The sequence below is a fragment of the Phyllosticta citribraziliensis genome (assembly GCF_038025025.1).
Source record: "Phyllosticta citribraziliensis strain CPC 17464 chromosome Unknown J3D65scaffold_3, whole genome shotgun sequence".
NCBI lineage: Eukaryota > Fungi > Ascomycota > Dothideomycetes > Botryosphaeriales > Phyllostictaceae > Phyllosticta > Phyllosticta citribraziliensis.
In genome coordinates this window covers 1,397,430-1,424,437 of record NW_027117340.1, presented here as the reverse complement: position 1 = coordinate 1,424,437, position 27,008 = coordinate 1,397,430, and the positions used below count along the sequence as shown (strand labels likewise).

General features: G+C 55.7%; 7 protein-coding genes across 7 annotated transcripts; 3 read left to right on the top strand and 4 right to left on the bottom strand.

Moving 5' to 3' along the window:
* Positions 1–2,451: 2,451 nt before the first annotated feature.
* On the bottom strand, positions 2,452–3,646 carry J3D65DRAFT_260116 (uncharacterized protein). Its single transcript, XM_066794865.1, has one exon. It carries the CDS (start codon positions 3,440–3,442, stop codon positions 2,801–2,803), a length of 642 nt encoding a protein of 213 aa, XP_066657831.1. The 5' UTR covers positions 3,443–3,646; the 3' UTR covers positions 2,452–2,800.
* Positions 3,647–8,976: 5,330 nt separating this feature from the next.
* Positions 8,977–10,234, bottom strand: J3D65DRAFT_600998 (uncharacterized protein; the record flags this gene model as incomplete). The annotated part of the gene is made up of 2 exons (XM_066798003.1): positions 8,977–9,653; positions 9,751–10,234. 2 exons carry the CDS (start codon positions 10,232–10,234, stop codon positions 8,977–8,979), a joined length of 1,161 nt encoding a protein of 386 aa, XP_066657830.1.
* A 1,844-nt stretch (positions 10,235–12,078) lies between these two features.
* Positions 12,079–14,314, bottom strand: J3D65DRAFT_259957 (glycoside hydrolase superfamily). The gene is made up of 5 exons (XM_066794864.1): positions 14,229–14,314; positions 14,061–14,137; positions 13,350–14,014; positions 12,719–13,304; positions 12,079–12,637 (listed from the first exon to the last, which is right to left on the bottom strand). The coding sequence occupies exons 2-5, from the start codon at positions 14,111–14,113 to the stop codon at positions 12,496–12,498; spliced, it is 1,446 nt and encodes a 481-aa protein (XP_066657829.1). The 5' UTR covers positions 14,114–14,137; positions 14,229–14,314; the 3' UTR covers positions 12,079–12,495.
* A 372-nt stretch (positions 14,315–14,686) lies between these two features.
* Positions 14,687–16,263, top strand: J3D65DRAFT_549258 (uncharacterized protein; the record flags this gene model as incomplete). The annotated part of the gene is made up of 2 exons (XM_066796946.1): positions 14,687–15,176; positions 15,203–16,263. The coding sequence occupies 2 exons, from the start codon at positions 14,687–14,689 to the stop codon at positions 16,261–16,263; spliced, it is 1,551 nt and encodes a 516-aa protein (XP_066657828.1).
* A 5,107-nt stretch (positions 16,264–21,370) lies between these two features.
* J3D65DRAFT_616850 (uncharacterized protein) lies at positions 21,371–22,932 on the top strand. Its single transcript, XM_066799489.1, has 3 exons — positions 21,371–22,290; positions 22,343–22,554; positions 22,606–22,932. The coding sequence occupies exons 1-3, from the start codon at positions 21,508–21,510 to the stop codon at positions 22,784–22,786; spliced, it is 1,176 nt and encodes a 391-aa protein (XP_066657827.1). The 5' UTR covers positions 21,371–21,507; the 3' UTR covers positions 22,787–22,932.
* J3D65DRAFT_616848 (mitochondrial intermembrane space translocase subunit Tim10) lies at positions 22,709–23,662 on the bottom strand. The gene is made up of 2 exons (XM_066799488.1): positions 23,435–23,662; positions 22,709–23,365 (listed from the first exon to the last, which is right to left on the bottom strand). Exons 1-2 carry the CDS (start codon positions 23,530–23,532, stop codon positions 23,176–23,178), a joined length of 288 nt encoding a protein of 95 aa, XP_066657826.1. The 5' UTR covers positions 23,533–23,662; the 3' UTR covers positions 22,709–23,175.
* Positions 23,663–23,882: 220 nt separating this feature from the next.
* Positions 23,883–25,992, top strand: J3D65DRAFT_259872 (uncharacterized protein). The gene is made up of 4 exons (XM_066794863.1): positions 23,883–24,292; positions 24,407–24,577; positions 24,627–25,052; positions 25,105–25,992. The coding sequence occupies exons 1-4, from the start codon at positions 23,977–23,979 to the stop codon at positions 25,887–25,889; spliced, it is 1,698 nt and encodes a 565-aa protein (XP_066657825.1). The 5' UTR covers positions 23,883–23,976; the 3' UTR covers positions 25,890–25,992.
* The last annotated feature ends 1,016 nt before the right edge of the window (positions 25,993–27,008 follow it).

Genomic DNA, 27,008 nt, shown 5'->3' with positions numbered 1-27,008 from the left:
TGGCGGGCATCAAAACGGGGCACTTTTCAAGGGAAACTTCAGTTCGGAGTTGTACGGGCAAAAAGTGGAAGTGGCAGGATGATTGCATACTGATATGGGACGGGTCCTTTTTCACCTTCTTCTCTTTCCGTCGATTCGGCATGGCATGGTATGCATGCGTGATGGTGGGCGGGCTCAAACGGCGCATGCAGCGGCGACAACGGTTCGTTTTTTGCGCTAACCACTACCCACCCGACGACGGCTACGGCTGCTATTGACGCCAACTTTGCCGGTACATGAAATACGACACTTATAAAACGACACCGATCGGCCTGATGTCGAGAGCATCGGGCATCTGGTGCTAGCGCGAGCCCTTCGACTTGACTCGACAACTTTTCTCTCGTGAACGGATGAATTGATCGATGGCGGAAAGCAGGACTGGCCTGGAATGTGCTCTTCGACGGCAGCGGACAGGGATGATGAAAGTTCAGTCAGCTCAACCAGGTCCCGGGAAACGGGTGAGCGTTGCCTGGCCTGGCTCTCTACTAGGTGGCTCAACACCGTACGTACGAACGTGCATACATCTAGCTGGCTCACTAGGAGCTGGTTGCCCTTCTGCCCATTACCTACTTAGCATTAACACAATGGGGCCTTCACCCCCGGCGCCTATACCACACGAATTCTAAAATACTGTTTAACCTTTACCTTTTGCGCTTGGCTGCAGTATGCGCGCGGTCTTGTCGCCGTCGAGTGCGATTAGAATACATTTAGGGAGCTCACTGGCAACCATGGCTCTTGATAATCGCTGAGAAAGCAGGGTGAGACCTCAGAGTGTGCAGAGAGAGTGTGTGTGCGCGCATAAAACGTGTCTCCAAGTGACAGTCACTTTAACTTACCGAGAAACGACAGTCCTGGTAAGAGCTTGCTGCAATTGCTACTGCCGTTCAAATACCGGCATATTCAGGCCAGGATCAGGGCGGTCGGGTTGGTTGTCGGCCGCTCGTTGGTTGAAGGATGGCACGGATGGATCAGCGCGGGAAGTCTGTAGCCGTTCTGCCACATGGTCCCTTAGCGGAGATTGAAAGTGGCTGCTGCTGGCTTTTCGCAAACTCACGAGGCTCTTTCGTAACTTTGGCAAGAGTTGTCTAAATGCTAGGGTGATGGTGACCATGCCTGCAGTGCACGTGTGTGTTGAGAAGACTTCCGCATTGGGTTTTAGACAGACGCGCACGACGTCCAGGATCAACCACTTGGCGCCTAGAGACGAGTTTTGGTAGCCTGTAGCCATGGTGAGCAGTCTGACAGGCTCCTTGTTGAAAAGCATGTGACCCAAGAAAAAGCACCGTGGAAACAGTCATCATGTGTTGTTGGCGCGCGATGAATGAGGCGTTGAAATGTCGTCGTCCATCGTGTATGGTCGCCCCGCGTGCCACCAGCCAGCCTCACCTCACGCGCTTCCAGCCATTTGCTGGCACCGCCTCTGCCGCCCAAAACTAACATAACACCTCTGCCAGCGAACTTGGCACGCGTCCATGTGTGACAACAGTGCCAGCCATACCTGCTTTGCCCAGCGTCAAACATCTCGTACCTTTACTCCTCCTCGACACATCTTTCCGAAACGAAACGAAACGAAACGACTTGAACGCTCCGCAAGCTTCCACTGACCATGGCTTTCGTCCCCCTCATCTCCACCATTGCCGTCATCTTCATCAAGGCTATCGCGTTGGGCCTTCTTTTCTTAACGCTGCGCGACTAATCGCCGCGAGGTCGAATCGCCCCGCGCAGTCCCCGCATCGCAAGGCACGAAACTGAATCGGCGCGGGTAACATCAGGCCCAACAATGAAGCCGCCAACTCCACAAGGCAATAAGGAGAACCCTGTGTTTTGGTGTTTGGGACAACCACCACCCCCATCATCGATGCAATGGAACCTGCCAAGTGCATCCCGAGAGCGAGCGAGCGTCGAACCGAGCGATCTGCCGGGAATAACTTGCTCCCCGGAGTTGACTTGCAGTGGCACGCTACGGCACGGGACGGACGGCCGGCGTCGCGCTGTTGTACGACGGGCAAACAACCGACCAACCACCTAATCGCGAAAACGAGGCCAGAGAGCGAATCGAAATGAAGCAAAGTAAACGCACAGCAGGATGGGCTGTCTGTCGTTGCGGCAAGCAGACAGGCTAGCAAGCAAATATTTGCTTTATTCCCTGGATGCAATGACCCCGGGCAATCGATCAAATGTTGAAATAGTCGCTGCGGCCGGGGAGTTGCAAAATATCGCCATGTACCCTTTTCGGCATCAATCCGAATCCCCGTCGCCAGAAATGGAACAGAAGAAGACCCGATGGACTGGGTGGAAAAAGACGTGATTGCTTGGACGGCAAGGAGAACCGCACAAATAGGAAACGGAAAGACGGCGCGACCCTGTCCTTGGTCTTGAGCCTGGGATGCTTGGTGCTGGCTGCTGAAGACTCTACGAAAAGAATCCCGGATCCTGGGCGGCGTGCGGCTGCGCACAATGAATTGAGTTGCGGCGTTAGCTGAAAAGACGGGGGTGCTGAAGCAAGAACACAGAGCTTTGGAGGTTGATACGTTGCACCATTGTGGCGATGGATAACAACAGACGAAGAAGGGGAAAGACTGCGCGCAAACTATCTTAACCAAGCTACCGCCTGCAGAACACAGGGGTGCTGCGGCAGCTGGCCTTGATGCTTGGGTGCGATACGAATGCAAGAGTGTGCGGCCTGCAGGAGAGAGCAAGAATATCACAGACAACCAGGGACAAACGGCGCGAGACGAGACACGCGGCGAGAGCAAGACGCCTACGACAAACGGCCGACAGGAAAACAAAGACCGGGCTTTCGAGTTGCGGCGCGGGCCTCGTTGCTGCTAGATCCCAGAACTTGACCTATGCCGTCTGACGCGCTGAAGCGCGCGTGCACGCCCGTCCCAGCTGTTGTTCTCATACAACTGCCACCGCATTCTTCGCCCGCTTTCCCCTGTGCCTGTTGCGCACTGAGTCCCGAAGCCATGTGGGATGGACATTCTATGATCAAAGGGCATTCCACGCTCTTGCTCCACCAAAACACCGACTTTTTAGAGTGAAGCCACGAAGACCCCCTACGCCCAGACACTTCGACTGCAACTCCCTGTTTTGTCCTTCTCCGGCACACGTGTACATGGATCCGGCCCCAGGAAACACAAATGTTCAACTGCCGTACTGCTTTTTCAATGCCGAGCTCCAAGAGGTACGCATGTCCGACTCCGCTAGGACTGTATCTACCCTTGTCGCGCCAACGACAATCACTTTCACTTTCCAGTTTCATCCGTTTAACGTCCCTTACACCGCCGAAACCAACTTCGAGGCAAAGCCCGAACTGCGAAGAAAATCTAAAGCCTTTGCGCGGGCCGGGACAGGCGCCACAATCCTCCACTTCCCCTGCGTCTCCCCCATACAGCTCCATCCTTGACACTACCCACTATGTACACAGCCTCCACGCTCAGTAATCCGCACCCACATGCAGGTACCTACCATCTACCCCGACTGCCTATCAAATACCTGAACACCACACGTCACCACCGAACCAAACGCCGCTTCTCAGCGCACAAACCCTCCGTCGGCGAACGGAAGGCGGTCAAGCAACGACGCGCTTCGTCCAATCAGATGTCCATCTTCCGTTGGCTTCGTCTCCACTATTTGCACCTCCTCCGGTCCCCCCCTTCACCCCCTTCTCACCCCTTTCGGCATTCGTCCGCGCACCAGCCAGCGCTGGGCCCCTGGCGCTCGGCTTGCGATTCAGGATACTGCCGCTGCTGCTTTGGGTCGGCTTTGGGCAGCGCAACATCCTGTCGAAGCCGCACTTTATGTTGCCCTAGGACCTTAGCATAGGACCTTCCTCTTGTTGCAGGTAGACAAGGAGCGGGGGAAGACGAGGAATCCAAGTTACTCTGTCGATGCGAGATTTTCTGACGTCCATGTAGCAAGTGAGCTGTAAGCGAAACGAGACGGTTGCGTCGCAAATGTATGGACGAGGGCAGGGTAGAACAGGGCAAGTCAGTTCACGGCACTCAGAACGCAAGATAACGCACGGGCAAGAGAAGAAAAGACACATGCCTACAAAAAAACAACGACGGACAGGCAAGGCCCACCAGCAAGACAAGCAGCGGTGTACACGCACACTCTCGGCATAGACAAATTCGATGACGACAAGGATACGAGGTTCCTATCAGCCCGCTGCCGGCGGTACGTAGAATGAGAAAAAAATTATCTGCAGCGGCATATGAGCGAATGGGGCAACCGTAGCCAAAAAAGCGCCTAAAGACGTTGATGTGCATTGCGAGCTGTGTGGTGGGCGGCACGATGTGCATGAGTGTCGATCACGCATGGGGACGTATGTGAAAATCGAGGACCGTGTATCAGCGGTATTATCAGCAAGCAGCAGCACTGGGGGGATGGGGCACCAAAAAAACATGGCTTGCACGACGCCGCAGCCGCAGCGACAATCCGGGTATCGTGGCTGCCATGGCCCACGAGCACACGCTTCAGTGTCCAGCGCTCAGTGAGTGAAATGAGTCCTAGACAGGACTGATCAAGGCCAGGGGGCAGCAACAGGAAGACCACGGCACGCAACCGAGAGACGAAGGAGAGACGCAGGCGACAAGGGGGAGAAGGGAGGGGATGAAGAGCAGCAGCAGCAGCAGCAGCTTGCAGCGGTGTTGGCCGCTGCGGCATTGCGTACGGTCGTCGTTGGTGCCCAAGAAGTGGTGTGGTGCAGTGGATCCGCCCGGCCTTACTATTAAACCTTCTTTTCTGATGCAGCAGGCGCTTGGGCCGACTGGACATCCTATCGCTTCCCTGGTCCTCCCTTGGCCGACCACTGATCGTTGACTGGCTGGCTGGCTGGTCGGTCTGCTGGTTGATTAGCCGACGTACGGACGGACGGACGGGGGAGGGGAAGGAAGGGGGCAGAAGAGGAGAGAGGGTGAGGGAAAGAGGGAAAGATGCTGAAGGTAATGGGGGCCTGCCACTGTCCGTCATCCGGCCTTCTACCCATTCGTGTCTGACCTTGTGCCTTCGGCCGTGCATAAGGACTGCTGTTGTGCAAAAGGCGCAATAATGCTGGAGGGGAGTCATTTGTGCTCGCTCAATCGTTGCTTGCCTGGGTGTCTGATTGAGGACCCTATCCACCGTGAAGCACAACATCCACGCCTCTCCCAACACATGAACTCCATCCGCACTCAAGAAAAGGGCCCTCTCTCCAGCTATCGCAGCAAACCTCTGCACTCTTTACTGGGCGAAGTCATCAACCTCGGAATGCGGTCAAGTCTCGCCGTCAGCGCCGTCATCACCCGCACAACAACACTGACTAATTCATAAAGCCCCATGCACGCAACCATGTGCACACCCATACGGGCGTATAAATCCGCCTCAAATTCTCCCCCTGTGAGCGCCCCCACCCCTACCCACACACACAGCACGCATAAAAATCAACTGCTGCGGTGGCGCAAAACCACGTGTGTCGAGTGGCTCGCTGGCCAGTAGGTATCATGTATCTCCGCGTCATTGTGACTTGTCGACAAGCTGGAAAGAGGGCGTCAGCCGCGCTGCGTAGTAAATGGCGTGCTCGACGATAATGCAAGAGAGATGGATGGGTAGGGGCTGATTCTTTTGCGCTCAAACGGGGTAGACGCGTAGTTTGAGGTAGTGCGGTGTGGTTGCAGTGATTTCCGAATACCAGCAGGGTGGTAGTAGCTGCTGGAGTCGGAAGATGGCCGTGGAATGCAGGGCGGCGCTGCTCAAAGAGCTCGAGGATGGCGGATAGGTGGAGCGATTTGGGCGGAGTCGTGGCAGTCTTTTCGTTTGTGTGAGGGCGAGCAAATACGGATGAGGGACCTGGCTGAATATAGCAAAGGAAAGTTCAATTTGGCCTGGGCAGCGATGAAAACAACCAAAAATGAGGGATTACAAGGCTCGTTCGAGTTTGCGGCATACGCGGGGGCCACAAGCCTCCTAGAAGTAGGCTTCTGACGCAACCTCGAAGTCGTGGATCTTACTGCTATCAGTGTCCTTGCGGCATCGCCGCCCACCAAAGAAAGCTGACTGTTGGTGTTGCCTGTGGTCTCGGTTCCTATGTTACATCTCATCAGGGTTCTCTTTCTTCCATCCTTGAGATAGGTTCAGGGAGGCGCAGATGATGATTAGCTACCTCGCCAGCGCTCGGTTTTCAGTAGACACTACTCTTTAATTAGGAATTTAGGAAAGAACACGCACCAATTACACCCCCATTACGCAAACCTGCTCTTCCGCGTTACCGACCACCTGCCTCGCGTCCTTGAACAATTAACGGCCGGATGGGTGGTCGCAGTGAAGGGCGCATCAACACAAGAACTACTCCATCTGGTCGCCTCGCCTACCCCTTGCTCCTCAATCTCACCGCCTGCGCCGGTGCCATGTCGCCAGAATTCCTGAAAAAAGGGCATTGAACGAACGCTCTGGGTATTATAATGTGGAAAATAGGAGAAGGATAGAAGACTTGAAGGCTCATTACCATCGCAACAGCTCTCGGTTCTGACGGTTGATTTGATTTGCTCTCCGGCCTTGGCTGCTTCGCATGTAGGCGTGAAAAAGATGTTGTTTCTCCTCCAGACAGTTGTCTCATGACACATGGTCACGAAGGAAGGAACGGGGAAGTATTTAGGATCTCCAGGCGTCGCTTGCGATCCACCATCCCGCTCACCTATTCTCGTTTTGTGCCAGTGCGGCTTGGACTGGATGTATTTTCAGCTCTTAGGACGCATGCCTACGTGGAGTGTCTCCTGAAGTATGTCGACGTCTTTCCCTCAGTATCGAGAGTTTGGTATTTTGAAGGGGGGCTCTTTGGCTTCGGGGGGAGAGGGACAGGCAGGAGACCGCAACGGTCTAGTCTCCTTGCCTAGCAATACTATGCAAAGACTCAAGCCGGAACGAAGTCAACGCAGGCGGCAGACGCGGCGGCCAGCTAATCCGCAACACGGCTTCAAAATTTTTCCCTGACACGCGACCCATCGTAAGGCTGGAGCTTGGGCTGGGTTATGTTTCTCTGGTTCGACTGACTAGCCAGACTGGGGACCGTTTCGATAGACGCCACCAAAGCGCCAGCAGACGCAGGGCCATAGAGCATCCGTAGCACGACGTAGCTGGCAGCGGGCGGCAGCGGCAACGGGCGCGGCTCCGCTCCCGGCTGGCTGGGCGGCGAGTCGTATCGTGTTGTGGTGGTCAGTACGGCAGTCGAGGCCATCGAGAGTAAGACATTGGCGGCCCGGACACGCGGCGTCTTTTGGACATCGTGCAGCTACGCGGTAGTGTAGCCGACTGGTTGGTGAAAAGAGGTTCATGCCAGCAGGTGAGGTTGTCGGAGAGGCACGACAGTTGCAGATACGCCCCGGTGCGGCGGTGAGATGGAGATCTAGATGCAAAATGGACGACTTGAGTGATGAGCATTTTTCGCAATCGCGCCCCGCCGTGGCCTGTCCGCGCTCTGAAGATCTTCGACTTCTCGTCATTGACTGTCGTCTCATTCCTCGTCTCTCAAAACGCTCATTTCCCTTTGCAGAGCATGAGCAGCGCGTGGCTGTGTCGGCAGGATCAATTGACTTTTGTTTCGATTTTGAGCAGCAGGGAGAGGAAGCGAGCCGACTGGAGTGTGCGGTCCGCCGCCCATCACAACCATCATTCGATTCACAGTACGAAGTAAAAGACCACCAGGGGCGCCAACCCTGCGCGCGTCCGTCTCTCATCATCCCAATTGCATCTTCACCCCGCCTTGCCGGCCTCCCTGTCAACATTCTGGCCAATCGAAACCACTGTATCGGTTGGAGTAGGTGATTCGGCCCGTTCTCGTGTGCTTGGCTCGAGGCAGATCAGCCGAGATAGCGAACGGGAAGCCTCGCGCTCTTGCTGGCTCTGGCTTTGAGTTGGCCTTTTTGAGTGCCGCCGTTGGTTCGTCGACGTTGCATGTGCTCGCCTTTGAACTGCCTGCCTTGCGGCTCGTCCTCGCTCTGCAACCCGAGCCCAGACCATTCGTTGGTGACGTCGGCCCATTTCCCCTCCTCGCACCGTCTTCCTGACTGTTCCCTGCCACCCTGGCGCTGCACCCAGGCCCTCCCCCTCGTGCGACAACCAAACCCTACCATTGTGACCCCTGCTGTTGCGCTTGCTTGACCGCACTTTCTTCGTCTCGCTTAGTTGTCCGCCTGGTGGTCCTCCTTCTCGGCTGCATCCGGAGATCCTAGCCCAGATCCGCAACGAGCAGCGCCCCTCGGCCCCGTCGTCCAGGAGAATGCTTCAACCTTCGCGGGCCTGTCGCGCGCACAGGGACAGCCGAGTCCGGGGTTTGGTGTGATGATTGGTTCGTCGTCGTTCTCAAATGGATCGTGCAGCCAAGTCGTGGTGTCATTCCACAACAATGCTGCGCCCGGCGCCTTGGACCTAAGATGGGGGACTTCGGAACTTTCCTTTTCGCTAATGTCAAGTTTTCGACTGTAGCAGCTCAGGGCGGGGGGCCTTTACTTGGATATGGACGTGGTCCCGCAAGATGATCAACACCGGTGGTTTGCTCTTTGGATCCAGAAGATGATTGATTAAGAGATAATAAGTACGGCGAGAAAATTCGTGACATGGTATTCATGCTGGTAGAATGCGTGCGCATGGCCTTTTTCGCGTTTTTTTGTTGTTTGCGTAGTTGAATGCTCTTCCCCAGAGCTTGGAACGAGATACGCGGATTCTCCGTAAAACGTCCATCGTAGAGGTATAGTTAGAGCGAGGCACGGTGCAGCTCCGAAATTCCCCGGCCCTGTTAAACGCTCACTCTAGGTGAGATAGAGCATTAAACCGAAGTCGGCTTCGGCACGGTCCACTGACTTGAGACCGGGTCCATCCGCGAATCCCAGTCCGAGGAATTACGCTGGGCATTGCGGCTGTTCGACGGAGTGATGAAATGTCATTTCTGGGTAGTTTTGCTCACTGCTCCGGTTTCACGTTGGACGGGATGCTATACATCATCTGCTGGTTATCCATAGGAGGTCTTTGCATCATTGGAACGCTGTCGCCATGCTGAGACGAGGACGGAATGTAACCCTGAGGTTGCGGGTATTGCTGGTAAGAATGTTGCGCGTTCGGCATTTGGACGGTGAGATGACGCTGGTCGTGGTAGGAAGGAGGCGGCGGAGCAGGGTTGGAAACGGGTAGATGGCTACTGTAGCCTAGTTGCTGGCTTGACGGTTCGTATTGTGATTGAAGTGGTCGACTGTTGGTGTCCATGACGTAGGGGTATCCCATCGAGTGTTGCTCGACAGGGTGCAAGCTGTTTTCGGCCACGGAAACAGGTGCGTTAACAGGCTGGCCGTGTGGGCTCCACCGCATTGGGTCCGGTGGAGCAGCTACTTCCACGGCTGGCGCAGAATCGGCCCCCGTCGACGTGGGCGCATTGCTGTAGCCTGCATGGGCGTGGGGATTCGCGTGGGCGTGATGCCACTGGTCTGCCTGGGACGCGATGCTGGGCGCGTTGGCGCCGGTGACTGAAGGAACATTACGCGCGGTAGGCGTCGAAGACGGCCGTGATTGATTCATGATATGAATTCTGTTAGTCGGTGAATGAGTTCCAGCGCTTGCAAGGATGCTGCTCTCGCTTGCTATGCCTGCGTTGTGTGTCGGTCAGCAAAATGAAATTGCGTAGGAAATCCGGCGCGGAGCGTCGAGGAGTTTGTATTTTGGGATGCAGGTGAAATGACGTACCATTGTTGTCTGTGTAACCGCCCTGTCCGAGGGCCGTCATCGCATGGTTGAGGCGTTGTCGAAGGATTGCATTCTCTTGCTCGAGGTCCTGGTTGCGTGAAAGGATTTCGTCGATTTTTCCGGTTGCACTCTCGCGCGCCGTCAGTTCGGCGACGCGTCTTTCCAAATTTTCAATGTGGTCTTTTGTGCGTTGACGGATGGCGCGCTGCGCCTCGCGGTCGTTGGCCCTCTTCCGCTCTAGCTGAGCAGCCGTCAGGGTCGACACAGACCGAGTGCCGGCTCTCGAGGGTCTCCGCTTCGCTCCCGGCTGGCCGACGTTGGGGTTCTGTGCAGCGGCGGCGGCGCTCGCAGTAGCAGCAGCGCTGTTGGTCGCGGCGCCGGCAGGGTTCGTCACGGTCCGCTTCGAGTCGGCGTCGGACGACTGGCCCTCGTAGGAGGGAGTCGTCTTGACTGACGAGATGCTTGGGTTGGATTGATTACTCATTGAATGGTGACTCCGAAACTCGACAGGACTCTGAAGCGGCCTTATTATAGTGGTTATGGACATTCCGCGCGGGCAGGGCGGTGTGGGAATGGTGCGAAAAGTGTGGGGAGGGAGCCGGCGGCGGAAGATTTATCGCAGCGGCGGAGAGGAGGCGGAGAGGCAGCCACGATTGGAGGAGTGGAGAGACGAGCAAGCTTGTTCGGCAAATAAAATATATCAAGAGGTGATCAGGAGAAATAGAGCTCTTGGAGAGAGATCAATAGGACGTGCAACAGGGCTTAGTGGCCAGGGCCTCGACGGGACTAATACCATCAGGTGAGGGCAAGATATGCCTGAGGACGGATCACTAGGACGCTCTGGCGCCGGGAGGTGAAGAAGGCTTGCCAGGCTCTTGCTGGCTCCGAGAAACCAAGATGATGGTAGGCACACGTGCGTCTATTTGCGGGGAAGGGGTTTCAGTTTGGAATTTTCGAGACGCCTGCCGGCGCTTGGCGAGCTGCCGGGTCGACAGAGCAAGAGGCAAGGAACTGATGCTGAGGTGGCGGCCCAAGACCAGAGGAACCCATGGCACCAGGGAAGAGGCCATGACGACGACGGCATGTGCCATGGTCGACGATGCAGCGGCCGAGGGACGCCTGAAAATTCGGCACCATTTCAGCAAGGCTCAGCTGGCGACGCGCACGGTGGGATTGGTTGCGAAGACGACTTTTTTTGATGGTGGAGATGACCGGAAGCATAACAGGGACGGGCACGCATTATCCCACTCGACACGGGCGCAGAGGCAGGGAACCACGATGGGCGCTGGAGGCTTTGAGCCCACCGAGGCCATCCTGGAGGCTGGAGCACCTTGAGCTTAAGCGCGGCGGGAAACTGAGAGATGGACCGAATTGACACCGCGGCACGTCACCAGCGCGACGACAGTGTAGCACCGCCGTGGGAAAAAAAAATGGCGGCACGTGGGTGGTGAGCCTGGGTTGGTTTGATGGCCGCGCGAGCTGCGAGACGTCGAGATCGCCAGGCACAAGGAAGCGAAGCTGAGGGCTCCAGTCCTGTGCACAAGGAAGTAGTGCGGTCACAGTCCAGGTTCTGGGGGAGCCCTGGCCCTGGTCCGGTTGCTGAATTGGTCAACAGCAGCGAAGACAGCCCGCCTCGTCTCGCGTACCTTGATTCGCCAGCTGGGCGGGGGAGGCCATGGCCGAAGGGTGTGGCCGACGCGCAACTCCGCCGTGCCCGTCGAGAGCAGGGAGCGCGCCGCGGTCCAAGGTGGGTGCGGTGGTTGTGGTGGTGATGTCGCGGCGGCGGCGGCGGCGGCGGGAGGACGAGCGGTTGAGCGGAATCCGTGTGCCTCAGGCAGACTGCGGGAGCTAAATCAGCCGAACCCGACCTCCCACCCGCACTTCCCACGGCAACCACCTCACCCTCCTCCATCCACCCCCCAAAGCCATCCTGGACACCTCACCTCCCTCGCAAACTCTGCCCTCGCTCTCATCTCCACCTGCAACACGTCTTCCATCCACCGCCTTGAAACCGCTGCCCTCGTGTTTGCCATATTGTCGCCATGAGCACTGACAGACGTTGGGTCGCAATCACAGCGCAGATCTGGCGGCCACTTCCTCCACACGCCGTCTGAGCTCGCCCTGTGCACAGTCAGGCCTGAGATCCTCGTCTGTGGCTCCCTGTCGCGCTAATCAACTTGCCCGTAGACCAAGGTCCAGGGCCAGACCGTCAGCTCCCGCCAAACACCGCCAGCACCTTTGGCGGAGACGCGTCCGCCCAACTCTGTCCACGCCAAAAGCTCCCAAGGTGCTCTCAATCCAGCTCGTCCACTCAATTTTCATCTGCCTCTGCGCCGACACTGGCTGCAAGCTCTACTCGAACAGGTCCACATCTGAAACCATGACCACTGATTGCGAATCTGGCCCTGGCGTCCCATCAGCTCAACAGCCATCGTCATCTTACAGCAAACCCACCCATGCTAGAAACACGATCTGCATTCGCAGCCTGGACGTCTTCAGGGGGACATCTGACTAGCGGTCACGCTAGCGCTAGAATCCTGTTCCGCAGCCCTGGACTACGCCCTGATCCTCACTAGCTCGTCATTACACACCGTTGGAACATGCCGTTTCGCCGCATCACCGCCACTCAGTAGACAATGATGGGGGCACAGTCTTGCCCTGTCTGTCTGCAAAATGGAAATCTACGCATCGATGCCGTCGCAACCCCCCTTTTCACTGGCCAAGCCTGTCGTCCAATAGACACCCCTAGTTCGACTCTCCTATCAGGGTGTTGAACGTTTTGCCAACAACCTTGGCACTCTTTTTTGGGATTCTCCTCTGGCCCCCCTCATAGTCGACGTAGCAGACACCGAACCGAGTCTCGTATCCGTCTGCCCACTCAAAGTTGCTACGCATCGTGGTCAGCCACCAGTCCGAGCTCTGTCAACAAGCCGGCAGCGGGACGGCGCGTCGCGGCGCGTTAACTTACTCCAAGAGACTCCAAGCCATGTATCCCCGCACGTCCACTCCATCCTTGCTGTACGCGTCTGCTAAGGCCCAGATGTAGTCTCGAAAGTATGACGCCCTGAAATCATCCTCGACAATCTGCTCAACCGATAGCTCATTCTCACCCTTGACACTCGTGCCATTTTCAGTCACGTAGATTGTCGGGTGTCCGTACCGATCACTGATCCAGTTTAGCAACCTCCTAAAGCCAAGCGGGTTTGGCCTGAGCCAGGGGCTCTGCGTCTCAGGCCCAATGATCTCCCCATCCTTGCTCTCAAATGAACACGCAACGTTGCCGACGAAGTCGGTCGAGTCCGGTGGCGTGTCGAGATGGCGCACGAAATTCGACGTGTAGTGGTTCATGCCAAAGAAGTCGTTGCTATTCTGAACCAAGGCAATCTCTTCAGCGGAGAAGTCGGGCAACCGCGCACCGAGCTGTTGTCGCATGCTCTCAGGGTACTTGCCAAAGTATATGGGGTCTCCAAACCATGCCATGGAAAACTCGAGCTTTCGCTCCGCCGCCTCAACGTCTCGAGGGTCCTCTGGATCCCATGGATACGCATAATCACCTACAGGCAGTTAGTGGTCCGCTTGGACGCGTGGATTCTGCATACCATTGAGCGTCATTCCAATCTGGCCTCCGAACCTCTCCTTGAACTCATCTCTGAATACTTGGACGGCCGAGCCGTGAGCCACTAAGAGGTTGTGACCAGCTATCCAGGGTTCTGTCGACGCGTCCCCCTCAGGATTCTTGGTGCGATCACTCGTTCTCCCGGGCGCAAACTGACCAAGGCTGTAACCCAGGATTGCAGAGCACCATGGCTCATTGAAAGTTACCCAGTATTTGACCTTGGGGGCCAGCGCCTCGAAGACAACGCGTGCGTAACGAGTAAAATCGGCAACAAACTCGTCTCGATTCAGCAAACCGCCGTAACGAGTTTCTAGCGAGTCTGGCAAGTCCCAGTGAAACAACGTCACGACCGGCTCGATCCCGGCGGCGATCAGATCTTCGACGAGCTTTACGTAGTACGACAGACCAGAGGGGTTGACAGGGTCGGCGCGGCCGCCTAAAGGGATGATTCTCGTCCAGGCTACGGAAAAGCGGTACGCTTTGGCGCCGCAAAGCTGGAGGAGGGCAATATCATCACCGCTGCGATGGTAACTGTCACAGGCGACGTCACCATTGGAACCGTCGGCGATCTTGCCCGGCTTCCTGCAAAAGACGTCCCAGATGCTGTCGAGCCGGCCGTCTTCATGCGCTGCGCCTTCGATTTGGTAACTGAGACTGCTTTAGCATGGCTCGACTGTCTGTTGCATCTACGGACCTTGCTGTTGCGAAGCCCCACAGGAAATCTTTTGGCAAGGCTGCTTTCGCCATTGTATCGAAGAGTCTGTCCGGTACCTGAGTAATGCTTAGAAAAAGTGTCGCAGCCAGACGGCAGCCCAGGCATGACGATGCCCAAGGGCGCGCTGGAAGCGGCAGTGGGACCTACCAGCTGCACGTCACAAACGCGGAACTCTGATGTAAGGTTTCTGCAGGGCGGAGGCGTGGCGTGGCGGTAGGGTATGTAGTTGGAGTGTCGGATGGGACAAGTGGCGGGCCGCCTGCCGTTCCGGTTGACAAGACGTTGACAGCTACGCCCCGCACGCCCCCCTCAGCCTTAGCAAATCAGGCAGCCTAGGGCCAGCTATGCCTGTTCCGGTATCCCTTCCGCCCGCCTCCCCCTCCACCTCCACCTCCACCTCCGACAACAGCTCTCCGTCTCCGCCTCCGCACTGCACTCCACTCCAGGCTGCTCCTCCACATAAAGCTCCTCAGGAAAATGCTCTTCCCACCTTGCTCGACGCGACAACTCGCTTCTCATCTTCCTCACCATTATCGTTGGCGCCGCCACTAGTATTCGCGCCTTTGCTTTCCCCGTTGCGCCGAATCCGTCTTGGGTCGTCCACAATGGCCTCTGCTCTCTTGAATCCGGCACGCCGCCGCGCCATTCCCTCCGCCGCAAATTTTGTTCGGACAGCCGCCACCGCCACCAAACCTTCTTCGACCCAGAAACGCGCCGGCGACATCTCAGACGCCTTTGCTTCGCTTAGCGGCCAAGAGTTCAAGCCTCTCGACCCCAGCTACGCGCTGCTCAAGAAGAACCTCATTGCGGGTCACGAGGACGCCGTACGGGCATCATGGGACCGTTTACTCAAGACTCTTCAAAATGAGGTTGCAACCATAGTAGCGTCGGGCAGCAACGTCATACCAGAGGTCGAATACAGTGATATTGCCAAGGCACAAGTCAGCAAACAGTTTGAAGAGGAACACCGCAAGAGAGGCGTCGCCATTGTAAGGGGCGTCATCGACGAAAAGGAGATCTTGGGCTGGAAAGAAGAGTTGAGAGAATACATCAGAAGAAACCCGCACACCAAAGGCAAGTGCTTGGCATCAGCGAGTCTTCGTTTTCGCTAACGTTCTCAGCTTTCCCTGCTGATAACCCTCAGGTGTATGAGCTCTACTGGTCGCCAGCCCAAATGCGCGCCCGCACACACGCGAATCTCCTCCAAGCACAGAGATATATTCTGTCATTTTGGCACTCGCGCTTGCCTTCAGCCAATGTATCGCTTGCGCACCCCACTGCCTACGCTGACCGTCTACGCATGCGACTGCCTGGCGATGCACGCTTCGCTCTTGGACCGCACGTCGACGGTGGCAGTGTCGAGCGCTGGGACCCAGCCGGCTATGGCCGTGGTGGTGTCTATGATGCTGTGTGGCAAGGAAAGTGGGAAGAATTTGACCCATGGGAGTCCAGTTGCCGGCTTGATGCAATCTCTGATCTACACGCTGGAGTCGGCGCGTGCAGCATGTTCCGCATGTCTCAGGGCTGGTTGAGCATGAGCAATACGGGGCCTTTTGAGGGGACACTGCTCGTCAATCCGCTCCTTGCCAAAGCCACTGCCTACTATCTCCTTCGACCGTTTTTCACGCCCAAGAAGCCCCCGACTGATCCAAAGTCGGAAGTATTTGAGCCTGCATTTCTCGACCCCTCGAATTGGACCATGGAGCCGGAGCCCTCGTCGTGGATCCAAGGAGCGACTCCCGGGCACGGTCAGGAGCTGCGCGCAGCTTTGCATCCCCATCTCGATCTTTCCCGTACCATGGTGCACGTACCCCGCGTCAAACCTGGAGACTACGTCGTCTGGCACTGCGACACCATCCACGCCGTCGACAAGGTACACGCAGGTTCTTCTGACTCTTCAGTCCTCTATATCCCCACGTGCCCTCTCACCGTCGAAAATGCCAAGTATCTCGCCAAGCAGCGCCAAAACTTTCTCGAAGGCATCCCGTCGCCAGATTTTGGCGGCGGCGAGGGCGAGTCAAACCACATTGGTCGCCACACGGTCGAGGAAGCAGCAGCATATTCGGGTCCGGAAGGTTTGCGCGCAATGGGCTTGCTCAAATGGGATGACGAAGCATCTGGTCTCAGCCTAGGAGAGAAAGCGACGTTGAGAAAAGCCAACGAGGCGCTTGGCTTTGCCTAAGTTGGCAAGGACCATCAACACGACGCCGGCAGCAATGAATGAAGGCGCTGGCAAAACAGAGAAGCGACAGGGGATCACTGATCTACGCGCAAATTGCACAACTGCAGCTGTTAGTAAAGCATATGAAGCTCTTGATGCACAAGTAGCCATTAAGGAAGCATAAAATCCGTGGCCACGTGGAACAGGGGTCCTCGAATGCACGTGTTGTTGTTAACACTTGCTGTCCAAAGAGCGCGACCGCGCCAGGAACGCAAGCAGTCGCGCGTATCCGAGAAGACTTGTGTACGTTTGACATACTGGACAATGCTCAAATTGGAACGGAAGGGATGGGATTTCGTTACTTATTCCGTCATGTTCCAAGTCTATCATCGCGGCTGCCATCTTTATTTCTCTGTTTGCTTCTATTTTTTAACCTCACCCCGTCTACGCGTGTTGGTGGAGATTGTCGTTGCCAGGGTCCTCTTCTGCCAGCTTCAAGGAACGCCAAACGACAACCATGGCCCCGACCACGTTCGGGGCTCGGACAATGTCCCACGCTGGGTCGGCGTCTGGGCGGTCCTTGTACAGCTAGCTGGTAGGACAGGGAAGCAGCTGGTCGACAACAGGGTTCCGAGGTGAGCGGCTAGCAACTGGGAGCTCCCTGAACTCAAAGGCTGCTGGGGTGGGTGGAAGAAGGAATGCGGGAACGGATGCGAGCCAGCGAACTAGGTAGCTTGCTAAATAGGCAAGTAGGCAGGCAGGCAGGGGTGCGGCTCTAGAGCGATTTCTTACCAAAGCTTTACAAATCGTGTCTCTCGATTTCTTCTTCTCTCTCTGGACGCCGTGCAGAGCCGGTTGAGTGGTAGCGTTGCTGGTTTGCTTCAAGTGTTTGAGTATCAAACTCCCTGATGAGACAGGTGGTAGACATTATCCACCGGGCCTCTGATAAACCTCCGAAAGCCTGCCTAGTTTATCGTCTATTTTACCTTTTCCGCACCATCGCAACTACCGGCTGTGGTTTCCCAGTCTCGACTTCATGGCGCTCGTAACATTGCCGCTTTCGAATCCGAACGTTCTCCTGAAACCCCCCTTTAACCCCAATCCCCACTCAACCCTCAAGCAAGCAGCCTCTTATCTTGGGAGGAGATTATCACTTGGCTCTCACCCTGGCCGCACTTTCGTGCCAGCCACGCGCGCCCATGCTTTTGCTTGCCAATTACCTTCGTCTCGTTCCTCGTTCCGTCCCGCGCCCAGCTTTGCGCTAAGCACTCCCCTGTCGTTGACGAAAATATCGCGCGGAGCCCTCTACGGGAAAGGCTCCGATGCAAGCGACCCCGAAGATATGAGTGAGGTATGACAAATTTCCTCCTGGTCCCTCAGGAAGTGGGGGGTGCAGAATGGGTGTACGGATGAGTGACCGGAGTGGTCAGGGGGCTTCTAGGAGCAGAGTGGCTTGAATCTGATCAATGTACATTGTTTACTTCGCTTATCAGGATCAGAATCGATTTCCCTCGCGATATGAGTTATGGAAATTGTTCTTAAGGAGTGTCTATGTACCCCTCTAACATGGGGAAGTTTTCTCCTGTTGAAGTGATGGCTTTGCTCGCTCTTCCCGCGTATGTATTTTCTTTCCTTACTACCGCAGCCTGCGTCATGATTCTTTCCAGTGAGCTAACCACACCTTTAAAATCACGGAAAAGCTTGCTCACATTTTACATCCGTTCAATTCAGCAGCACTAATTCCATTCAGAGGTGTAGTCCCATCTCCTCTGTCCCGACATCGGTCCATCACTCAGCTAGCCGTCCACTCACCTTCCTCAAACCTTTATCCCCGTAGCTCCCGCCAATCAATCAATCAGTCGATCTATTCTCCACCCCTCCCACCCACCATTTCGCAGCCAGCCTCAACGAGGCAAGCACAATCCCCTGCACTTTCCCAGGTCTTCCCTCCACACGCACGTCTCGAGGCCTTCTTCAAATCCACTAGACGGAGGAGCGTCATCCCGCGCTCGCCTCCACGCCCCCCTCAACAGCAATCAAGCTCACTCTTCTGCATAACACCCCGTAGCGCCAATTACCACGCTGCATTGTTGCTGCTCCGCCCCCATCATCCAGGCCTTCCCTCTCCGCTCTCTCTCACCTTGCCCTTCCCGTCTGGCTCCGCATGCATCGTCCTCGTTTGCACTCTACCACTCGCTTTTTGACCCTGCCTCCATCCCTCCCTTCTCCCCTGCAGGCATAAAAGACACTGTACACAAACTGTTGCCCGTACATCCCTGTCCCGTGGCGGGCATCCAACGCGTTCGCCCGCAGCGTGTTCGCGGCCAGCCAACCGGAAAACAGTGCGCCGCTGACGCGGGCGCGGTTCCCGCTCGCCCGTCTTGTGCTGCCCTCCTTCCCCTCCCTCTTCTCAGCTAGTCCTCGGTGAGCGGACGAATGGTTGCCGTCAGCCGTCACTGGTGCAGAGGTGGCTATTAGCTTGGTAAGGAGGTCGAACGGAGCGGAGGCTGGTCGGGCTCGCTGGCTTGCCAACTGTTTTGCTTGTGCTTGTTGCTTATGATGGTCGTGCTGCTAAACGAACCGCTGTGTTTGGCGTGGGACAAATGTCGTGTCTTTTTCTCGTTCCTTCTTTTGGAGCCATTTTTGTATGCGCGTACGTATGCGCGTGCCTTCAGCTGTCACCAAGACCAGACGAAAGCCGAGTTCGAGCATCGCACAGAGGGCGGCTTGCTGGTGGACATGGCCTGCAGTAATGAGGTACGTGGCTGACATCTACCTTGTCCACAGACACTTGCGCGTCCAGCTCCCTGCCACACTACCATCAGCCGAGGACTTCTTTTTCTTGGTCGATACAGCAGAGACTGCGCTTCGTTCTTGAGAACTAGTGCTCATCTGGTCGATGTACACAGCACTGCCGTATTAGCGCTACATCTCCTCAGCTCCCTCCTTTAGCCGCACCAATACTTGTCACTCCCTGTCCACCTACCTGACCGCTGCCTCAAATGCCTGCGTCATCACAGCCCAAGCAGCGACCACCTGCACCTGCACACGTAAACAGGCCTGCAAGTAGGGCGGTAGAGAACCGAGCGTAACTGGCAGAGACCCTGGATCCCGAGAGTCCACCTCAGCTCTGAGCCAATTGCCGCCCTTGCTACTTCTAGCCGCCGCACGCGCACCCGCATCGGCAGTCTCAGCGCAGAGCCCGCGGAGCTGTTCCTTCTGCTGCACGCACGTCGTATCGTGCTGCGAAATGTGTGCGGGACATGCGGCGGCGGCGTCCCTCTCCTCCTCCACCCCCGCCACAGCTTTCCGGTTGCCGGAATCGCCATCCTTCTCTTGTGCTCCCTGCTTCCCCAGACGCTCGCCTGCTTGATGAGGTTTCGTGTCGAAAAAAATTGGGCCGATGCTTTCGGGCATGAGCGCGCCACAGTGCGGACATCGGATGGCTCATGACAGACCATTTTGTGGATTGCGGGCGAGAGGGGCCCGGGTGTGCGAGATGGTTGGATGTTTGAGCGGTAGCTACCTGGGATGGGTCAAGTGGCTGGACGACTGATTGGCCGTCCGGGTGCCTGCTAAGAATTGCGTGTGAAGCACGAACCAGCTCGAGAAATCAACTCAAGGAGAAGAGCAGATTCTACTGTTAGTCTTGGCGGCGATGTAACTGAATGCTCATCCTTTATGCCAGTGCCGTGGCTTCTGGACTCATGTGCAGCGACCTCGAATCGATGGAGTGGCACTCTACTGGCCCACTTTGATCTGCGTCTCGTCTTTGGACTTGTCTCAGATTGTGGTCAAACGACTGTTTGAGAAGTCGTCTTGTTGGTTTTCCACATCGCCGCCATTGCTGAGCTGAATGAGCCTCGGGTAGTACCCATATCGTGAATTTCGTGTGTATGGGAAATGCTGGCCATCACTGAGGACGAATCGCGCAAGATGGTGCCGCGCGTGCTTATCGTTTGCAACATCATCTGTGAAGCGGCTCCTTCTTACCCTTTCACAAGTAATCTGCTGCTGCTGCTGCTGCGACAGTCCTTTGGTCCCCAGTCTCTTGTTGCATTGCCTTACTCCCCTGGATTCGTTGGAATATCAGGAACACTTTGCCCCCACGGCAAGGAAATCCCAAGCCTTCGCAAGACCAAGTATGTCTTTAATTCTGGGTCATGGCGATTCGAGTTGTCGACAGCTGTCAGGATATGAAATACACGGGCTCAGTACAGCTCGTGCGATGGGTGTTCTGGAAAGAGGAAATGAATTGTCAGCAAAGCGATTGGACAACGGTGTTGACATTCACTACCCCGCTGTCCTGGCTTTCGAGTGAGTTTGGAGGTTGGGGGATGAATGATCCCCAAGAACAGCAAAACGAACAAATTCGGGATCTTTTCAGAATCGACCTGTAAATGACAAACGAGGACCGCCAATATAGCAGAAGAAAAGAGTTGGTATTTCTTCCAGTACGACGCTGTAGCATTATGGCGGGCGGTCGATGATGTTTCCCAGAACGCTTGCTTGCTTGCTTTCACTTGTGTTTTCCAACTTCAGCGACCCCGCTGCGAAGAATGTTTTTCGCAGAACTCATGGAGTGCGATGCCAGAGGGTGTGTCGGTCTCGATCATCAGGATTATACTTCCAGACCACGTCCGTTGAGTTCTGCTCCACGTCCTAGGCAACTTCATTGCCAGTCTCCGTACGATGAAATTTCGAGCAAACGACAGAGCTTAAGGCACATGTTGAAATAAAATAAAATAACCTCGAAAGGTGTTAAAACTAGACTTGCTGGACAAGAGTATGCGGCGAACAGAATGAATAAGGGAGAAAACGCATCACGAGACCTGAACTTCCAGTGAAGCGTGTACAGCTTGGTTGTTGGTTTCTTGTCAGGGAGCGCTAGAGTTTCGCCGAAGAATGATGAAGCTGGAGTAGTGACGTGCTTGGATGCCACGTTCCGGTAGACACAAAGAAGGGTACAGCCGACCAATCGACATGATGTGACCTCATGCGATGATGCGGAAAATGAAAATAGGATGATTGGGTGACAGGGACAAAGGGCGCGTTGACAACCGGGGTCGGAGGCGGTCAAGGATGCGGCGTTGCTGGCGAATTGACTCACGACTCCAGACATTTTTGCCAGCATTATTTGAAGCTCCGTCTCTCCACAACTCCACGCCATTGACCGTGTCACAAGCACCCAACGCTCTCAAACTGTCTCATCACTTCCTCCGCCAACTCTCTCCTATCCGCCGTTTCTGCAGAAGTTCAGCAAAAATGTCCGCCTACCCCGCCATCCTCCTCCGCGCCGAGACCAAGCCTCTGGAGCACCGCTCCTTTGCCCCATCGACCATTGGCGCTCTGGTCAAGGCCGGCTATCCCGTCGAGGTCGAGCGCTCATCGACGAACCCCGAATTTAAGCGCATCTTCGAGGATGCCGAGTACGAGTCCGCTGGCGCCAAGCTTGTCCCTGAGGGCAGCTGGAAGACTGCGGAGCCCAACTCACGTTTGATTCTGGGTCTCAAGGAGATTCCTGAAGAGACTTTCCCCCTCGTAAACGACCACATTGCCTTTTCCCACTGCTACAAGGGCCAGGGTGGCTGGCAACAGGTGCTGTCGCGTTTCCCCCGCGGCGGCTCCGTTCTGTACGACTTGGAGTTTTTGGTCGATGAGCAGGGAAGGAGAGTCAGCGCTTTTGGATACCATGCCGGCTTCGCTGGTGCCGCTCTGGCCGTCAAGACTTGGGCATGGCAGCTCGCTCACCCTGGTGAGCAGCTCCCCAGCGTCGAGAAGTTTACTGAAGGCCGTGGATACTACTTGAACGAGGAGGAGCTGGTCAAGCAGATTGCGGAGGACGTCATTGCCGGAGAGAAGATTGCGGGCCGCAAGCCCACTGCTTTCATCATGGGCGCCCTGGGTCGCTGCGGTCGTGGTGCCTGCGATCTGTTCGTCAAGGCCGGCATCCCCGAGGCTAACCTCGCCCGCTGGGACATTCACGAGACCAGGAACAGGCAGGGCCCGTACAAGGAGATTGTGGAGAGTGACATTTTCCTGAACGCCGTACGTGAATTGAATTCGACACACGACCAACAAGCGCTGATTATGGCATTAGATCTACCTCTCTGACCCCATTCCTCCGTTCGTCAACAACGACCTCCTGGCTGCTGCTGGCCGCAAGCTGAGCGTCGTGTGCGACGTCTCCTGTGACACTACGAACCCGCACAACCCTATCCCGATCTACAGCATCAACACCACCTTTGACAAGCCCACGGTCCCCGTTGACGTCAAGGGTGACCAGAACAACGTGCCTCTGTCGGTCATTTCGTAAGTCTGGCACAAGTCTTAGAATAGTCTGCAAGAATCTGACATTTCTAGGATCGACCACCTGCCATCCCTCCTCCCTCGCGAGGCCTCCGAGTCCTTCAGCGACGGCTTGTTGGAGAGCCTGCTGCAGCTCAAGGACAGGAAGACTGCCAGGGTGTGGGTTGATGCCGAGAAGCTCTTCAACGAGAAGGTGGCTACGCTCCCCGAGGAGCTTCGCAAGAAGGAGGCATAAACTATGACATGCCGTATGATGAACAATTTTGGGTCGATTATGCAAAATACCGGGCTATGCGTTGATAGCACGGGATGGCGTTCAGGTAGAGAAAAGTCACAAGACTTGTGATGATATTGTCCAATTACAGACGAAATGACGGCGCCAATGACCTTCTTTTTACATGAAGTGGAGTGACAGCATGCGACATGCTGCGAATGGGATGCTTCAGGCATCCTCATCGTTCTCAAGATTCCAGGAGCTACGCTCCGAGTTGAGGCCTTCCCCAGACGCACCGGTACGCCGAGCCAGCAATTGATAAGCGCCACTTTGTGCTGAAAACGCTGCGCAATGATTCCACCGTGGCCAATTCTCGATTGATTGAAATGTCGACATCTGCGCCGCTGCGCTTACATGCCAAACATGCCGCCGGAGCCCGCCTTTTGCGCATTCTGGTTCGCTGCCATCTTCTCGGAAATCTTCATGTTGACGTCGAAGAACTTGCTCACGCAGCGGTCGAGGCAAACGGACTCGGCCTTGTCGAGGTCGCCTTCGCGGTAGGTCGGTGGGATACACTTCTTGGTGCAGCTGGACACGAGGCTGCGTTTTTGGATCGTCAGCAGGGCTGTACCAAGGGCCAGGATAGCGACTAAGAGCGCGACGACATACCGGTTGAACATGTCAGAGACCATCTCGACCTCGGCCTCGGCGGCAGCGAGCTTCTGCTCGGACGAGGGCTGCTGGCGGCCACCAAAGAGAAAAGACATGTTGGGCGAGTGGAAGTAGAGTTGCTGATGTGGAAAAGGTGGCGCGGATTGGATTTGGCGTGGGTTGGAGGCGGGGAAGAGCTTGGGCGCAGAGGTGAACTTGAAGCAGGCTTGACGGCCGGTGATGTCGTTGTCGAGGTTTTTGGGTGGTCCAAGCTCCCGGCGCACTATTTTTTGGCCGCTGCGACGTCCTCCCATCTACCTCTCCTCCACCTCCATCCAATGCGCCTCCAACAGCGCTTCGGAGGCCCCAAGCTCACAGGTACGTCGCCATCTCGTTCTCTCAATCCTCTCTCCTCTATGATGAACAAGAATTTTAGAACCGTTGCGAATGACGCTTCGGCGGTTGATTTTACAACTTTCCTTATACCCAAACTGAATTATCCCACCTCCTCTACATTTGGCACTTTACTGTCATGCACAACGCTGACTGTTGACTCAAGGATGAGCGCCGCGTGCCGTTTCCTTCGCCCGTGTCTGCACCGGCCGTTACGGCGGACAGCGAAGCCTGATCACGCCAAAGCGTACATCGCATTCCAACGCCGTTTCGCATCTCAACATACGGCAAAGGATGTTCCAGCAAACACCACCAATGACTTTGCCAAAAGAGTGAAGCAGCTCCAGGAATCTGGAGATCTTGACAGATACTACCCGCTGAACCCCAGCGTTTCCAATTCGAGGACGGCACAGCAGATACGTGAAGAGTTTCAGGCGCTCAACAACGATGAGGTGAGGAGAGATATCACGGTCACAGTCTTTGGTATGTCCTACGATAGCTGCAACAATAATATGGTTCTCTTCCACTTGCTGGCCGATTTGTGACCCGTCCGCCCTGTGAAGCAACCCGCCCAGACACAGTAGCTGATGAGCCCAGGCCGAGTGCTTTCCCGCCGCGCCTCTGGCTCAAAGCTAGTCTTTATCGATCTTGAAGACAGGGGCCACAGCGTACAAGGTCTTTGCAATTTTGGAGAGTTGGAGAAGCATGGCGTCGTCCGCGATGACTTCAAGCGCTTTTCCAAGATTGCCAGGAAGGGAGACATCTACTGTAAGGCTTGCCCCTCGAGATGATCTTCGACATGATTAACCTGTTCAAGCAATTACCGGTCATCCCACAAGAACGACGGCCGGCGAAATCTCCATCCTGGCTACCGAGATACCTCGACCACTGGCACCGTCTCTCCATCAGATCCCAGACACAATAGAGAACCCCGAGATTCTTGCACGTCGAGCGCACGTAGACTTCTTGGTTCACAAACGGCGATCAGCCATTCTCCGCGTCCGTGCTACCATCATTAGCACCATGCGCAAGTACTTTGAAGAAAACGAGTTTCTCGAAGTCAGCACGCCAATAATTACGGCGAGCGCTGGCGGTGCTTCGGCCACGCCTTTTGAGACTCGCGCGCAAGAATTTCCGGATGAATCGTTGACATTGCGCATAGCCCCAGAGCTTTTCCTCAAACGAATGGTGATTGGCACTGGCGAACGCGTCTACGAAATCGGCTCTGTCTTCCGTAACGAAGGTTCATTGCTCTTCTCCTGCTGAAACCAATTGCATTCTCACTCAAATCACAGGCATCGACGCAACGCACAATCCCGAGTTTTCCATATGTGAATTCTACGAGCCCTACGCCACTCTCCCCCAGCTCGTTGCGCGCACTGAAACCCTACTCTCAACTCTTTCCAAGACGATTTCATCCCTCCACAATGACGCGTCTCTCTCTCCGCTCCTGGGGACCCTCGAACCTCAAGATCCGCTGCCACTACCACCCTATCCGCACCTCCCGTTCATCCCTACCATCACCGCTGCCATCGGTCGGCCACTGCCTCTGCTCCACATGCCCAGCGCACACAGCGACCTTGTCTCCCTCTTCGCCGACCTCGGCCTCGCCCTGCCAACAGATCCAACACTGCCACGGCTCCTCGATGGACTAGCATCCAAATTCATCGAGCCGCAGTGCACTGGGCCAACATTCATCACGCAGCACCCGGAAGCCATATCGCCGCTGGCCAAGAGCTTCGTGTGCCCGTCGACCAACCAGCGCATCGCACAGCGCGTCGAGCTCTTCATCGGCGGCCGCGAATACGTCAACGCGTACGAGGAGGAAAATTCGCCGTGGGAGCAGCGCCGCAAGCTGCGCCAGCAGCTCGGCATGCGCGGCCAGCAGCGCGACCTCGGCGCTGCCGTCGACGAGAATTACATCGAGGCTCTCGAGTGGGGTCTCCCGCCTACCGGCGGCTGGGGATGCGGCGTCGACCGCCTCGTCATGTTGTTCACGGGGGCTCAGCGCATTGCGGATGTGCAGCCGTTCGGCACCTTGCGCAATGTGGTGGGGCTGGGAAGAGGCCGCCCGGAATAGCGAGGCGCAGTGGTAAGACGGCTCGTTGGCAACAGAAGCGACATGATGGAGATTGCGATACACAGCACGAGCAAAAAGAGAGGGTGGTTGATGGAGACTCGGCGGAGACGCGCAGACACACAAAAGACACCAGAATACAATCTGACACCCAACACAACTCTACTCTACCCACACACTCTCTGACCATTCTTCCCGTTTTTGAGACATGTGGCTCTCTTTAACTCCTGCTAAGTCCTTGATTCTGCTTTGTTCAAGCTCACATCCCCAGCGTCATCTTGTGTATAATCACTTTTGCTGCCTCCAATTTCCACGTACGACCATAGCAGGTAGAAAACTCGGAACCCCGTCCGCTCTTCCATAGATAAGCTACCTTGCGGCCGATTAGTAGTTGCGTGGGTGACCAGCAGCGAATCCCGGCTGTTGTACGTTTTGACCTTTTCTTACATGGGTGTTCAGGGGGCGCGGAGGGGTATGTGCATCATGCCAGGGGGCTGGCTTGATTGGTCGGTGCGTTGGTTCGCTGGGAATTGCGGCCTTGCGTAATTTTTTTGGTATGAGGATCTGGAACGATTGCTCGTAAGGAGTGGGATGGTATGTAGGTATACGGGATGCGGAAGCGGGCTTTTGTGATGTATGTTCGATTTGACCTTCGAGCTTGGTGCGACAAGTCAGGGCTCTTACCTGCCGGACAACGAGAGCGAAGGAAAATCCTCAAGTATTGAGAGATGGCAAGAAGCATCGCTGTGTATACGGTATCTTTCTAAACCTAGAAGCTGTTCAAGCAACGGCATGGTGGTTCAAGTCTTCAGCGGCGGAGACTGTGTGCCACATCACACGAAGCCTTGATCCATTACTTGGACCCTGCATAGCTTCTGTGCCTCCACTCAACTGATGCACCAGTAGATCCCCCGCCCACAACTTCCTTGTCTATTTTCAGCCGTAAATTCGTAGCTGGAAGCAATTGCATTTGAAATACTTTGTTTACTTTTCTCCCTCACGATTGTTTGATCAAACTGCTTTGCAGCTCCACTCAGCTCAATGATGCTCCATTTTTTTCTTGTTCACGCAGATGATAAATATATAATTGACGGTGGTCGAATTCCAAACATTCCGTTTTTG